This window comes from Pyrus communis, chromosome 10 (genome assembly GCF_041283825.1).
Source record: "Pyrus communis isolate YQ-2024b chromosome 10, ASM4128382v1, whole genome shotgun sequence".
Lineage (NCBI taxonomy): Eukaryota > Viridiplantae > Streptophyta > Magnoliopsida > Rosales > Rosaceae > Pyrus > Pyrus communis.
In genome coordinates, this window is record NC_142574.1 from 5,388,887 (window position 1) to 5,405,102 (window position 16,216).

General features: G+C 37.2%; 3 protein-coding genes across 7 annotated transcripts; 1 reads left to right on the top strand and 2 right to left on the bottom strand.

Moving 5' to 3' along the window:
- Positions 1–2,220: 2,220 nt before the first annotated feature.
- On the top strand, positions 2,221–5,730 carry LOC137727904 (B-box zinc finger protein 18). Of its 5 annotated transcripts, none has more exons than XM_068466768.2 (6): positions 2,221–2,425; positions 3,185–3,281; positions 3,363–3,478; positions 3,571–3,813; positions 4,048–4,142; positions 5,479–5,730. In XM_068466768.2, the coding sequence occupies exons 1-5, from the start codon at positions 2,333–2,335 to the stop codon at positions 4,123–4,125; spliced, it is 627 nt and encodes a 208-aa protein (XP_068322869.2). In that variant the 5' UTR covers positions 2,221–2,332; the 3' UTR covers positions 4,126–4,142; positions 5,479–5,730. The 5 variants fall into 5 exon arrangements, with proteins under 5 accessions (XP_068322869.2, XP_068322870.2, XP_088534891.1 ...); XM_068466769.2 differs by having other exon boundaries at positions 4,048–4,133; XM_088678765.1 differs by having other exon boundaries at positions 3,384–3,478.
- Positions 5,731–6,291: 561 nt separating this feature from the next.
- LOC137727902 (fructose-bisphosphate aldolase 1, chloroplastic) lies at positions 6,292–9,079 on the bottom strand. Its single transcript, XM_068466766.2, has 6 exons — positions 8,246–9,079; positions 7,665–7,934; positions 7,455–7,564; positions 7,261–7,351; positions 6,843–7,112; positions 6,292–6,752 (listed from the first exon to the last, which is right to left on the bottom strand). The coding sequence occupies exons 1-6, from the start codon at positions 8,417–8,419 to the stop codon at positions 6,474–6,476; spliced, it is 1,194 nt and encodes a 397-aa protein (XP_068322867.1). The 5' UTR covers positions 8,420–9,079; the 3' UTR covers positions 6,292–6,473.
- A 73-nt stretch (positions 9,080–9,152) lies between these two features.
- On the bottom strand, positions 9,153–11,390 carry LOC137727903 (uncharacterized). Its single transcript, XM_068466767.2, has 2 exons — positions 11,251–11,390; positions 9,153–9,967 (listed from the first exon to the last, which is right to left on the bottom strand). Exons 1-2 carry the CDS (start codon positions 11,258–11,260, stop codon positions 9,222–9,224), a joined length of 756 nt encoding a protein of 251 aa, XP_068322868.2. The 5' UTR covers positions 11,261–11,390; the 3' UTR covers positions 9,153–9,221.
- Positions 11,391–16,216: the final 4,826 nt, after the last annotated feature.

The following is a 16,216-nucleotide window of genomic DNA, read 5'->3' on the forward strand; positions in this document are numbered from 1 at the left end:
CCACAAATGCCTTGCCAGCAGCCACCAAGGCAGCCACACTAGAGAAAACAACCAAGTGGTCATTTCGACCAAGACATTGCAACACAAAAGTTACAAACCCGCAACCAAAAGTAGATCACAACCAGAATTCATAATCAGGAAAGTCGAACCAAGAGATAGTCGCTAGATCCAAATAGCCTTCACCAACCCTTGCAAATATATACAAATACAATAATAGATGGATGAGGGTGAGGCTAAAGGGATGTGTGAAATCAAAAACCCCTATTCGGGCGAAGTTGTAGATTGTTAAGCGATTTTAAGAGAGAAAAGGAGTGAAGTGATTTTTAAGGCGTTTCTATCCAAAGCATTTTTAACAAAAGTGTTTAAAAAACATGTGATTTTTAGAGAAGCAGTTCCAAACGAGTTCTAAGTGTTAATGCATTGTAAAAACTTGTGATAAGCTTTATACAAGGCCACCAAACAGTAGTGACTTCTATTTACTTATGCTAAGAATCTCACACATACTACAAGACGATTATCTTTAGAAGAGTAGACAAACAAGAATTGTGTATGCATGTTGGGGGTGGGGGCGGCTTTTATTCATGAGAAATGCTATTATCTCGAGAAAAAAAGAGAGGTCATTTTTCATTTCCCTCAACATATTTTCTCTTTTTTATATTTAATTGTTTGAAATGCATACAACAACTCCTTATTTGTTTGATGTGTATGTATTTACCAACATACTCAAAAGTTTGTCAAAATTGATTAGCACAAACTCTGCTTTCTCAACTTTCCAGCTTTTCTTTGGTTTTTTTGCTTTTGAATTAATCCCTTGTATAGCATTTCCTTGGTGGCGACTTGGTCGTGCGATGCTCATATTTGAGTAATTAATCATCTTTCTTTGTTTCCTACTTCTCTTCAATTCAATCCTTCCCATAAAATCCTTTTTTTTTTTTTTTTTTAATTCCCATCTAGTATTACTCTGCTTTTGGAAGATTTTATTGCTATCACACAGTCGAAGACCATAATTTTTCCAGATTCACCCCAAATTTAGATGGAGTTTGTGGATGAAGTTACTTCATGTCGTGATGCAATTTTTCATCATACTCCGGACTGTTCAATAGTACGGAAAATAAATGTGTTGTGCCTTGACCCGTTCGTTAGTGCGGAACCGAGATTCAGATTACAACCTCACCAAAATCACACACAGTTGAACAAAATAAAATACAAGAAATAAAGACACCGAGAAATTTACGAGGTTCGGCAAAAACCTGCCTACGTCATCGGAGAGATCTTGCTCTTCACTATGAGAAAAACAGTACAAGTTACACATGAGTTAAATCGACATAACCCAATCCCATAACCCTTGTACACCCACTCACAGAATTTCCCCAAGAGCCTCACTCTTCACAAGAGATCTTTCACTCTAACTCTCTTGATTTCTCTCACCCATGCCCATGGTAGAGCCAAATGCTCACACCATCTCTTTTGGATGCTTTCCTTCTCTCATCCGTTCCTTTTAATATCAGCCAAATAATTATGGCTTTGAAAAAGCCACAAAACATGGCTTTGAAAAAGCCACAAAACATGGAGCAATTTAAGCCACAAAACATGGCACTAATTTGGCCACTATCCAACAAAATGATCATGAATGAATTCAAGAAATATTTTTTTTGCTTATTTTCCAATCTAATAGATATAAAGCCAAACTACCCAATAATTATGACTACTGAAGACTAACTCGTGGCCATGACCGTCATGCTTGTTAGAGTTTTAGCTAGTTTTAGGTTGTTTGGGCTTGACTTGATATAAAACTTAAGCATGGTGATGTGAGATTTTTAGTTGTTTGTGTATCTTTTCCACGTTGTAATTTATATGAATTTTGTTATCTTGCATATATTTTCAATGTATTATAATTTAACCATGTTCATTAAGATTGCAATAGTATAATAAAAACGTTCAAAAGATGATACAAGTAAAAACCCGAAAAGAATTTTAATTTCAATGATTGGGCAAGGTCCATGAAAGCAAGTCCACATCTCTACTTCCATTAATTGGTAGTGGAGAAATTTAATTTCAAGTGAAAATTGAAGTGGAGCCACCATGAGAAACACATTTTCCATAAATAGTAAGGAAATCAAAGAAAAAGAAAAAAAAAAGAAAAAACCCAAATTGTCATACACGTCAACGTCACGTTTGCAAAGTAACAGCTGTCCACTATCTATATATAAAGTGACTCCATTTTCTCCTCCCTCCCTCACCCCCTTTTGTCTTTTGCCCGTCTCTGAGGAAACCAGAAAATCAATGGCTTTCTGGAGGAGGAAGGAGGGATGAGAACAAGTGGGAAGACAGAATGCGAACGCTTTGTGATGTGTGCGAGAGCGCCGCTGCCATTCTCTTCTGCGCCGCCGACGAGGCCGCCCTCTGCCGTTCCTGCGACGAAAAGGTTGTTCATTTCTTCTTTCCCTTTTCTTTTATTTATGCAAGCATTGACTTTTGGTTATATGATCCTTCCAATGATTTTAGCACTAAAAATTTGCAAGCTTTCGGGAATTTTGTAGGTCTGTTTTCTGATTGTTAATCTTGATTTTGATTATTGCAAGCTAAATCACAGGCTGTTGGGTTTTTTGGACAAGCGGAATATTCTACATTAATCTACACTAATGGGGCGGGGGTAGGGCTTTGAACTCGGGACGTAGTGGGTGGAAGAGGAAAGCCTAACCACCAGGGCAATCCACCACTCTGGCTATTGTGATATATTGTTGCCTGACAAATCACAACGTATTCAGCATGATTGGGCTTACTGGTTGTACTTGTCGGGCGAGTATACGATGTTTCGTATCAAATTATGAGCACCAGATGCTGTTAGAGTCATACTATACTTTCTGGATTTGTGAAAGTGAGATAGGTTAACATAATCAACAGTTCATATTAGTCATGAATTTTGAGATGTTTGGTTAGAGAAGTGATTGGTGATGGCTTGCTATCTGAATGTAGCGTGGTTCGAATATCATGTGTTATACACAAGTCTAGCGTGTGCTTCTTAATGTTGAAGTTTTGCTGCCATTTGTGTTTATGGAAATCATGACTACCGAACATTTGCCTTGCTTATTTAAATTCTTAGCCGTTTCGCTCTTTTGCCTTTATAGCTCTCCTGTCAAATTATAGTAGAGGCATGATTTTGTTCTCTGTGTTGGAATTGCAGGTCCATCTGTGTAATAAACTTGCCAATAGACATGTACGGGTTGGGATAGCCACACCTAGTGACGTTCCTTGCTGTGATATTTGCGAAAATGCACCTGGTATGCTAGACTTCAATATTTTAAACTTTTAGTTTTTGTGAGCTATATTAAACTTATTTTCCCTTGAAAACATACATGTAGCGTTCTTTTACTGTGAGGTAGATGGTAGTTCTCTTTGCCTGCAGTGTGATATGATTGTACATGTCGGTGGGAAAAGAACCCACGGGAGGTATCTCCTCTTCAGGCAGAGAGTTGAGGTTTGTCTCTCTGCTGGAGAGTTCCGGTTAAGGTTTTATATATAGACCTCCAGAGATTAATTTCTTTTCTCTCTTGGGGCGTTTCTCTATAGTTTCCAGGGAATAAGCTTGGCCATTCAGAGGAACTAGGGCTTCAACCACTTGACCAAAAGAAGGTACAAAGGGACCAAAATCAGCTGCCTGATATAAAAACAGGAGAGAATCAACATAATCACAATGTCTCTCCAACTGCAGTCCTAGACAACAATATTGATGGTGACTACAAGATGGACAATACACCCATTGATCTTAATACCAGGCCCCAAAGAATACACGGTCAAGCTTCAACTAACCAGGTATATCTATATATATATATATATATATATATCCACATGTTGATTTTACTATCTGGTTCTGGTTCTTTAATAAGGCATATTCTTTTCTTAGTAACAAGGCATTCTTTGTCTTCTGAACATGCATTATGACGTGCAGTTTGAATGTTGTGAGCTGTATTTCTGTTCCTTTAATTATTTGCACATTATAAGCATTCTGACTAATCAAAACAATATTTATCTGGCTGTCATATTTAGGAACAGGGTGTGGGTGTTCCAAATGGTGTGAATGATGAATCTGCAAGTGTCGTTCCTGTTCGATCCTTCAGAAAGTAGCCTGGAAAGTGAGTGAGGTACATTTGGCATATCTCATTGTCCTCATCCATTTGCTTTATGTTTTCAAGATCTTCTTATACGAAGTTAAATTGTTGCTTTTAGCTGAGGAAAATTCTCTAACATGACTTTGATATGTTTAAATTCAGAGAAGAAAAGGATTATTCAGATCAATGGTTTGCACATGCTTATGTAAAATACATGGGTATTTGCATCAGATTTTTGCTTTCAAAACGTTAGAAAATGAGTGAAACTTTTCTTATTTTGGGTCACTAACAAGGAGGGATTTTTTTTTATACCAGGCCCAAAGACCCGTACTTTCGGTTACCATACTTTTCACTCTTGAATGCAACATAAACAAGTGTGGGCATGTGTTCTTGGACTTGAGTCAATAAACTAAAGTGATGTAAACTGTTTTCTCTAGGTACCCAACTACCCATCCATTTGTGCCAAGCAGTCCATATTTGGTTTTGAGCAACTTTAATTGCTAGCAGAAAACGTTACAATTAAGGCTTACAAAAAAACTCAATTTCTCTTGGTAATGCATTTTTTTCCCAAAGAACTTGGATGATAAGTTTGAACTCAGACGGATGGTTGACATTATAAGGAAATTGCACCCGTTACGCATTTGTGGGAAGGGCAGGGTTCCATATAATCAAATGACATAAAAAAAAAGTTACAAATTGGCAATAGTTTTCTAAGCAAGCACATAAGTTGGTGTTAATTAGATAGGTGAGCCCTAACCTGTGTGCCGTTGTATGCTTCACCTGGAAGATTCAGCTATAAGATGACAATAATGAATCCGTGATGACATAACATATGTATAGGTCACCTGTTTGCTGTCAAAAAGTCAGCTTAATAAGGGAACCCAGAGTATACTTTATTTACATCTGACTGCTAGTAGTCTGGTTTGATAGAAGAGAATTTTCTCAAACACATAGGCTTTATGAATGAATCATATATCTCTCTTTGAATTGTCGTTTTTGTGCGGATTTGTTTTCTTCATTTCACATATGATGTGAGACTCATGGTATATCTTTGAACCAAAACTGAATATGAGCGGTCGCCTTCTCCCTCCACTTTGCATATTAGCCTTACAGTCTTTAAAGGTTTGGTAGAAATAAAGAGATGGAGATTGTATTGGCTTCCCATTATACTGTTTCCTTGATCAAAGAAAAGATAAGTCGGGGGAGAAAATTAGTTACTCAGTTTATCTTCAAAGGTTTGAATATGCTGTATATGTATTTCTGTTTTCTGTCTGGTCATGTTTTTGAACCAACGAGATTACCTTTGTTCTTCATCATCATTGTCCGAGAATTTTACTAACCCTTCTCTTCCTCTACATTGTGGCTGCAGATGGTCTGGACAAATTACCGTTGCAGAATCTTGATTGTTGACCTGTGCACTTGTATTCTTACTTGTACCTTTTCCGTTTTCTTTGGATCAGCATCAGTCTCTCACGTTCATTGTGCAAAGTAGATTAGATGAAGAAAATCTCTACCTCTGTATTATCGAAAGCAATGTGTATCGCTTGAAAGACAGAAAAGTGAGTTATTAGTACAGTTTGTTCAATGTTTATGTTATCGAAATGCAATACCGTTGTTGACATTGGTCTTGCGCTGCGATGACATTTTTAAAAATCTGAGGAAGAAAATGTGAACCAACTTCAAATGAATTTGGCTGCTTTTCCCAAAACTCGTGATTTGGCTTTCAAATGAGAAATTAATCGGGATTACTAAATCTATTTTAGCTTCTTACCAGAGTGCTTATGCACGAAGGTGATCCAAGGAGGGAGAGAAACGTTCCTGCAGCACCTGTTGCATGAAATGGGCGTCGCACATTCTCTACGTCATGTGCTACCATACAACTATGAATGTGGGGCACCCGTTTCATGCAACATGTGCGGAAAACATTTTCTCCTGAGAGCCCAAGTTGAAGGCTTATCCCGAGAAACACATGACGGGGATGTATCATATGATGTGGTCTAATGATTCGAACTAGGTTATCTTGGTAGATTATGATATAGTCTAATGATTCGACTATTTATCTTAGTGAATTAGAGTGGGAGAAATCACTGAAAAATTCGAGCTTTTTTCGGGGTTGAGGTTAATTTATGAACTGAAGATGCAAATCACAAGCATTGTAATATCTGGTTGAATAACTACCGGCTAACACTCATCATCAAGAAGTTTATTAAGTTGCTAAAAAGTACGTAAAATGTTCAACAAAAATAGTCTTTCATGCCTATAAAGCATTACACACATTAGAGATGCATGTCTGGTTCTTCCATTAACATCACCATCATCATCTTCCCTTTGTTCTTCATCATCTACAGCGTCGGTACAAATTACTTAGTACACATAGCCCTTGACAAACAATTCCTTCTTTGCCTCCTCTGATTCTCCCTCTCCGGTGTACTTGCCCAGCTGTGCAAGTGAGTTGGCCTTGGCACGGATGAGCAGAGTATCCTGAGCTGCCTTCACGTTCTCCGGTCTGCCTCCCCATGTCTTCAGGCAGGTATTTTGGAGAGCTCTGGCGTAGGAGAACGACACGTGCCATGGGTTTGGTGATTGGTTCATCGCGTTCAAGTTGAGGGTTGCTTCAACTTCAGATTGTCCACCGGACAAAAACTGCTCAACAAAACACAATTCCAACATCAGTACATGATATATTCTCATCACAGAAACACTTAATTAGCATCAAGTTTTTCAAACACTTGCCATGATTCCGGGGACAGATGGGGGGATTCTCCTGTGGAGTAGCTTGAGGGTGTAGTCAGCAACCTGTTGAGGGGTGGCTCTTTCCTTGGCCTCAGCACCAGGAGTAACCATGCTTGGCTTGAGGAGGATACCCTCGAACAAGACGTTGTTCTCAGCTAGGTAGAAGAAAACCTCGGCCCAGACCTTCAAGGCGACTTCGAAAGTCCTTTCAATGGTGTGTTCACCATCAAGCAAGATCTCTGGCTCGACAATTGGGACCAACCCGCTGTCCTAAAGAATCAAGAAGCAAACACTTTCTCAATTAGAAACACATCCTAACTAGACACAAAACAAAACCCTGTGGTCTAAGTAGCAACTTAATAGCAATTAGTCAGTCAATTTTGAAATCATAACTTGCATAGGATATCAGTTCTCTTACTTGAGCAATGGAAGCGTAGCGGGCGAGACCCCATGCTGCTTCCTTTACTGCAAGAGCTGATGGGCCATTGGGGATGCTCACAACGGTACGCCTAGTTCATCAGAGTTGGTAATTATGTTACATTTGATTGCCATCGATCTACCTTAATGAGCTAGAATATAATTACCATCATAACATGGAGATTTTATCCTTACCATTTGGCGAAACGAGCTCCCTGCTGGTAGTAGGCAGCTGTGCGAGAGGCAAGACCATCAAGACCTTGGCACCATGACTCATCGTTGGAACCCGTTAGGGGCACCAAACCCTGTTGTTTTAATCAGAATATGCAGCTACCATAAGTTTGTGTACTAATACTATGCTCACATTAAAGTAATGTTTGCTTGGTATGTAAAATTATGACTTACCTTGTCGACTTTAATCCCGGGGACGATGCCTTGCTCAACGAGCACATCAACGATCTTCTTTCCATCAACGGTGGATTGGTAGAGAGTCTCCTCGAAGAGAATGGCACCTGAGATGTACTGGCCAAGGCCCGGGGCGGTCACAAGGAGGGTACGGTAGGCTTGGCGGTTGGCCTCAGTGTTCTCTAGCCCGATTGAGGCAAGACGTTTGCCACAGGTTGCATTGGACTCGTCCATGGCCAAGATTCCACGGCCTGGGGATGCAACAGTTTTCTATACCCAAAACAAAAACCACACCTCATCAAATTCAGACCTCAACAGGCAAAGGTGCAATTTAAAGATAAAACTTTTTGTGACTAAAACAGTTAGGCATGTTACGTTATCAGACTATCAACTTGCACCGCATGTTCAAACAAAAATCTAGCTTATCAATAGACAATAGTTCAGATTACGAGTCTAGAAACATGTCGAACTGTTTTAACAAGATAACATTTCAAGATTTTCAGATTTTCTTGCGTATATATTCTAGAGAGAATAATGATATTGTACAAGTCTTATAGCAACTAAAATGTTGTAAAACTTACAGCAGTCTTAACAAGCTCATCAGCATAGGAACCGGCACGAATGGTTAGACCAGACGGGGCAGTGGGGAGGCATCTGACCACCGAAGAGGCGGAAGGCTGGCGGAGGGTCTGACCCTTCACCCACTCAGATTTGTCGAGAACCGGAGAAGACTTGAGGAAAGATGCAGAAGCCATTGTTAGCTACAAAGAGCGGCAGCCTAGTGAGAGAGCAAAGATTAATATAATCTTATCTCCTATGGCAAAGCTCTCTTGCTCTTTGCCACACATGCACTCACTCTCTAGATTTATAACTGTTGTGTGTAACAAAGATGTCAAATTTGAGGCTGCTGTGCTCCGGCCAATCCCGCCCCGCCGTGTGGATGATAACCTGCTGACTTGGCTGGCTGCGTACGTGGTTCAGACACGACGATTTTTTCTCACCTTGTAAAAAAACAGCCATCATATCTCTCCCTTTTTATCAGTTGAGCAAACAGACAAATGCATGACGCTCACAATGTGAGGCGTCCAAAAGAGACTCGTGTCAAGAGATTCCTCCCTCCGAAGGGGAAGTAAATATGAGGTTGTTATGGTATGATCTCTCTTGCTTGTCATTCCCCTTTCTTACTGACTAATGGCTACGGTTTAACGTAAGGCTCGACGAGACGGGAATCCCACGTGGACGGTGGACAACACTAGAGGTCAGCTTCTCCGATCGTTCTGGTGATTTTCCCCGCCACATAGACGACGGCGATAGGTTGGTTCAATTTAATGGGTCTCACCAAGTAGCAGGTTCATGGTTCGTGTGCAATGCTGATGGGTGGTTAAGGCCCCTTCATGCTGATTTGCACAAACAGGAACCTTTCTACTTTCTACAGCTATTTTGATTGGAACTGTAACTCAATCATAACTCTTCAGTGTTTCGGTGAAATTGTGAAACAACGGGAAGTCGATTATTAACACCACGACGAATAACGAAATCCTAATATACATAAGATGTTTAACTAGAGTTTAGATCCAAAGATAGATCTGCAATCCCAGAAACTAGATCATCAACCGAATCTACTTTCATACTTTTCCATACATCAGAATCATCAAAAGTTGATGGGACCGATTGAGGCAAACTTTCTTCGAGGGCCTTGTTCAACTGCTTTACCAGGTCGTCTTCCTCCGCAGGAACATCCAAATCCCAAACCCTGAAAATATCCTTAGTTGAAGGCTCCATCTCAGATAATGAGGAGCTGATGTCGGCTCCTAACTCAGGGTTTTCGGTCATTCTCGGGTCATCTTTGTAACCTGGCAAAAAAGGATTTCCCGTAAAAGTTGATGACTGCAAATTATTCGTATCCTCATCAGTTGGCATGTCACCATCATCATCATCTTCATCACTTCTTTCTGCTTCTTCACCAATACCAAGAACAGCATTTCGGATTCTTCTTCGGAGTTGTTCTGTTTCTGCCCTCTCACGAGAAGGAAGTATCTCAATGTCGGTTCCCCTGGGTAAACCATCGGTTACAAGTGCAGAAGAGCTGAGTGATTCGGGCGGCTGGGAATTAAGGATTTCTTGTAAGGCACCTTTCAGATAATCCCAGTTGTCATCAAAAACATCAAATTCATTAATCAGGCACGAATCAACCCAAGCATTGTCTTCTGGAGAAAGTACCTCGCCTTTTTTAATAGACTCTAGGGAATCCATGATAAGAGACTGAATATTGCCTTCCCTCACTTCATCTCCAACATCCATAGCTACAAATTTAATGGAAACAGTAAGTAGAAATAAGTACAAGCCATGCTTTTTCAAATACAAAACAATTTATGCTGACACGTGATTGTGATTAAATTCTGTCATTATACACGTCCAATTTAATGTTCACATACAAATTTCATGTCCCTTATCCATTCTGACATGAAAACTTAGAGAAAAAGAAAAAAACCCAAAAATAAAAATGTAAGAGCTCCTCGCGCAAAAAGCTGAATGACATAAAAAAAAAACCTAGCTTCCAATCATTTTGGAAGAACGTCAGTATCTTGGTTAGACATCATCGGAAACAGCCTTTTTGGACCATACTTGAGAAACCTAACATGGCTTCATTCATGATATTCACATATTCATGTAATACGGAAAAAAATATAACCAATACAACAGACATGAAAGTTCATACTAATACTGGAACAAAAGGCCAACAGATTACGGAAACAGCTATTAACAACGAACACAATAGAATGGTAGTGCACGCAACGTGCCTTAACCAATCTTCTGTTTCTTTTAGCTGATCCATATTTGTGGTTTGTTCGAGGGTTTCTGTTGAGTAAATTAAAGCTTCAAAATGCAAGTTCCAATAAAGTAAGGGGAACTAAACAAACCAAGCAAGAAGGCGAATGGAGTTTTCTACATTAGAAGCTAATTCCCCTGAAAATTCGACCTTGGAGTAAACTACTCGCGTTTTGCAAGAATGTCTAACTGTACCAGTAAAACACAAAAATTCTCCAAATGATTACACCCAATAATCTACGCATCGATCAAACCCCAATTTGTCCCGATGGACATTTTTATCATTTTATGTCTAAGCCTCAATCAGTTACAAAATTTGCTCTCATCTCCTAAGTTTCACCTATAAATTATTTCTCCATTACAAAACAAAGCGAGACGAAGGTTTTTCACACATTTCAATGAAAACTACCAAAACGAAAACAATCAACGCAAAACATTCACGCACAGACAATCATTTTACATAAATACACACAGGAATATACTGCAATATATCATTTTCTACTTTACATATGACTACTGTTTTCTGCACTAAGTAATACAGATTTCAAATTAAAAAGTTTTAGGTTTTCATTCCACAGGAAGTAGAGTTTGAAGTTTCAGATGCTTATCCACAATTAAGATGAACTAAAATAGCAAAATTGAACATAAACCCTAAACCCTTTTCAGATTCAAAAAATAAGAAAAACCGTAAGCTCACAGGAATGTGAAATTAATAAACGACGAAGATGGAGTAAAATTTAGGGGTTGAGGAGCGTACCTTGTGCCATTGAGAACCCTAATTTTGATTGGAGAGAAGAAACAGACGGAATCTGTGGAAGGAAGAAGACGACCCAAGAAACGAATAACGATTCATACGAATTACAAGTCTATCGGATTCGGTTTCATTCACTTTTTCTTTTACCGGGATGTCCTACTTTGTTTTACTCTTACCCCGACAAAGTTGTTGGGAGCCACGTCATACGCATGTCCAGTTTTGTAGCCGTTTGGATCAACTTACCCCTTAGTTGATCTAAATCAAAATTTTTAGGTATTTGGTTACGGATTGTAAAGAGGAACTCACAATTTTTCTAATTTTATATGTGTTAGTGATGAGATATGAAAAAATTGATAAGTAAAATGATTTTTATATTTATATTTTAATAAACGCAAGGGACTCGATAATAAAGTGAACCCAATTCTTAACACTTAATTATAAGATTGAGTGCAGACTATTTGTTGGTTTGGTTTGGTTTTGACTAAAGAAAAAGTCAAACGGTCCAAAAATTGAATTGAACCGTAATAATTTTGTTTGGTTACAGTTTAGAACCTTTGTAAACCTGCTTAAACTGAACTGGACCACCACTTGCATATTGATATTTAAAAGATTTTGTTTTACACGCATAGTCTTTGTATTGGCTAAAGCCTAAAACTAAGTAAAGATGTTGAACTTAAAGGTTTAGGGTGATGTAGTCAAATTAGGATTTGATAGGATTTAAAATCCGGATGTAGTCGATTAGAGTTTAAAAAGAGGATTTTAAAAGATTTTGAAATCACGGTGTAGTCAAATTAAGATTTAAGAGGATTTTGAAGAATACATCCAAATCAAGGGGTAGTCGATTAAGAGTTTAAGGAATACATTCAAATCTAGGTATAGTAAGAACGTCAAAGATTTATTAGGATTTTAATGGTTGGGGATTTTGAGGAATTTGAGAGTGGATGGTATAAATACAAAATGCCATCAAGAATCCAACCCTACCCCATGTGATTTCTTTTCACGTTCATCACAGAAGTGGAACAGTCTTCCTCTATCCCGTCAAGGTATTGCTTTTCTCTTCCCAACTTGTTTAATTCTTGTATGGTTGATTTGTTTCACAGAACTGCTACATTGGTACTTATCAATTACTCTCTCATTTAATTCTCACACACACACACACACACACACACATAATACCACGTATCCCTAGCTTCTCCGAATTCATGCTTTTTGTGTTGATTATTTTTCAGTTGTATTGTTTTTCTGTTTGATAGCTGAAAAACCCATACATTTGATGCAATGAAAGGAGAAAACCTAATATACATGCAATAGATTAGCTAATATGCATGCTTTTTTTAACCAGCCGAGAGGAACTTTGGATATTTTGCTCCAAATAATTGAAGGGGGATTGGATAAATTTGATGGGTTTTTATTATTTCTTAAATATATGTGGTCTTTGAGAATTCAAGAATTGTTCTTTTCTATTAGAAGTATATTTGGGTTTAGTTCTTAATCTGTGTTCAGTTCTTCATTGTCATTGTTTGGTTAATTAAGGTGCTTTGTTGCTTTATTAACGCATTGCATATTATATATTCGAATGGTTTTTGTTAAGTATGTCCTGAATTGATTTTGTTACTGCTACTACTTCCATCATACTAGTAATTAGAAATGGGAGACGAACAACAAGAAATGGGAAAAGTGAAGGCCAAGAGTGATTATAGTGCTTGGACTTTGGAAGAGAGCAAAGTGTTGTTACAATTGCTCGTTGAAGCTAAATTGCGTGGATGGCGTGATGCTAATTGTTTGCTAACCAAAGATATTGTGACAACAAGAATACTTCCGGTACTTAATGAAAGACTAAAGTGTAATAAAACTTATAAGCATTACACAAGTTGAATAAGATATTTTAAGAAAGAATATGAAAAATATAGTCAGCTTATGGGAAGCAACTCTGGCTTTGGGTGGGATGCAAACACAAAGAGATTTGTTGTTGATGACGAAGTTTGGGAAGAATACTTTAGAGTGAGCTTCTTGGCTTTTATTTAAAATATTATATGTAATTTGAGTGTATACTTATAGTTTATTGAACAATTGTGATTTTCTTGTTTATATTGTAGGCTTACTCGGACCAAAGAAGCATTCGTAAAAAAATATTGTGATGACTTTGAAGATTTGCAAGTCATACTATGCAGCTGCTAGTGGAAAACACTCATTGGGATTGGGTGAGGAAATTGATGCAAGAACTTCTGTAGTGGAAGATAGACAAGGTGGAATAGAGGAAGGTGAACAAGTTGGAATAGAAAACTTGTTTTACGATGAGGAAAATGGGGGCTTTGTACTAAATCAAAACCAAGCATCACACCAAACTTCATCATTCGATCAATCATCCCCATTCTTACCCACTCAAGCCACTAGCTCAGTGATTCCCCCACCAATCACCAACCGTAGGAAATGAAACAAAACCGAATACCAAGGGAATACTAAATCATCTGAGACCACTAATCAAGCTAGAATTATGGAAAATACTTCACTTACTCTCGGTTCAATTGCCATCGACTTCCGAGGAGTCCATAGTCTGTTGGAGAAAAGGGATAAGGATAGAGAGAGACAAAATTCTATATGGGATGCCATCAAGGAAACCCCAAATTTGGATGAACCTGCTCGCTATCAAGCGGTCGCTTTTCTCGATACTAAAACAAAAAAGGATGCATTTATGAAGATGTCACTGGAAGAGCGGTCAAATTTAACACGCTGTAATTTGAAATGATATGTGATTTAACTCATGATACATTAGTTTTTAGTTGTTCGTTTTATTTTGGATTATGTTTAATTGACTTATTCATACTTTTTACTAACTAGATTATGTTGGATTATGTTTAATGAATGATGTGTTTAATTTAAGGGAACTGTTATTAGCACTCCAAAAATCTCATTATACACTTCTCACAAATATATTTTTCTTTCTAATTATAGAAAGTTTGGAGTGTCAAATGAGATTTTTGGAGTGCTAATACCAATTCCCTAATTTAATTAATGATATTATGTGACTGAATTGTGGGTCTTTCTGGTTGGCTTATATGTGATTGAATTGAAATTATACCCCAATGAGTTTGCTCTGCTTTAAAGTGTTGCTAAAGTTATTGTAGATTGTTAGTGGTGTATATTGGTTTTAGGAGTAAGGTGGCATTGTGAAGCTTTTGATGGGTGATTAAAGGTTGGAGCTTTACTCCAATCAGGTCTCTTCTTTGAAATGCAATTTCTAGCATATTGATATTTGGTGAGAAACCCCTAACAAAAATTTTCTTACGTTAGAAATTACAATTTCTACACCAAGGTTCTCTCTGCTAAGTTTTTATGTTTCTTTCGTACTACGAAAGAAATTCATTTTATATATTGTAAGAGTAAAATCCTAAGAAATCTATGAAAGAGGTCCATACAAATCCATAGAAATCTATAATGAAAATCCATATAAATCAAATCCATATAGAATTATAAAATCTATTGAAATTCTTTCAAATCTGTTACTAAAAAAAAGTCTATTAAAATCATCTAAAATCCAAATTGGCTGCACCCCCTTATGAAACATTGAAGATCTTTGAGTTTTAATTGTAGTAGTTACTAAGCTTTAAGTTGGTATAGGTTGATTTGATTTGCTAGAAGAAAAACATGTAGCCAACTATTGAATTTTTGTTAGGGAGTTTTAATAAAAATGGCCGAGCACTATTTATTTTTAACCAAAAGAATATTTTTTGTATGAAAAGTTCATAATGGGTCAAACTCTTTTCTTTATTTAGTCTTATGCCATTATTTCATTATTGTAGCGGGGTCCACAATGATGTTGACTTTTTGCTTGGAAATACATTATTTTACATGATGTTATTCAACTTATGTTATATGCTACCAGTTTTTCATGCTTCTATCGTGTTGTCGATGTTATGCAGCTCTTCTTCTGTCAAATTGTTCCAATACTGTTCATCGCCTTCTACTAGCTCTGCATCTCTTTCTCTCTCTTCTTTTACCTTGTAATACATATCCTCTGTTCCTCCTTTGAAATTTTGAGGCTTCCAGTATGGCTGATGACAGACTTTTGACTTGTTGTAAATATACATTTATTCTTCTTTTTCTGCTATTAATATCATATCATATCTAAAACCTTCAAACTCATCTAAGGCTTGAATCCCTAGAAATTTTAAAATATTTTTGTATGAAGGAGTCCACCTGTGTGGGGGAGATAGGGAATAGTCTAAATGACTCTTCATTAATCATGACTATATACCTAACTTTCTCCTTATGCATATGTATATACCAATCTGGAGGATTACTAATAAAACTTATGCAAATTTTTTTCCACTTTTCTAGATAATTTTTTGCTACTTTTATAAGTTATCAGGAAATGATTATAGTTGGGAAATATGATCAATGAATATTTTATCAAGATAGTCAAACTCTAATAGTAAGGTTGGGGTAACTTCTGCCACATTATGTTTTTTCTGATATTCATAACTAAAATGCCATTGTCTATAATCTTTCATGTTAATCCTAGCCACAACTATGCTAACATCTAGCTTACAAATATAACTCTCTGTACTATCAAAAAGATATAGTGGATACATCTTTGTAATAATATCCATCTCTGATTTTGGATCAAAGATGGACTGATACAAAGCACATTGTAATTGTAATTGTAACTCTTTCATTGATTCTGATCTGCTTAGGATTTCATTTTGCATGTCTGGTGGCATTATTCTTAATTTTGCTTTCAAAATTTCTTCTAATAAAATATCATCTAATATTAAGTCTAAAGGTAAATTCCTACGAAAATTTTCATATTTTTCTTGTTTTCTTTGTCACTTAGATGCTGATGCTACTCATTATTTTGATACTGCTCCATTTCAATGTCTTCTTCTAAGAGCTCAATCTTAATCTTTTCTATGGGCTCATTAGCCTCTTGTTTTATGGGTTTAATAACCTCTTTTTCTTTATTCTTATG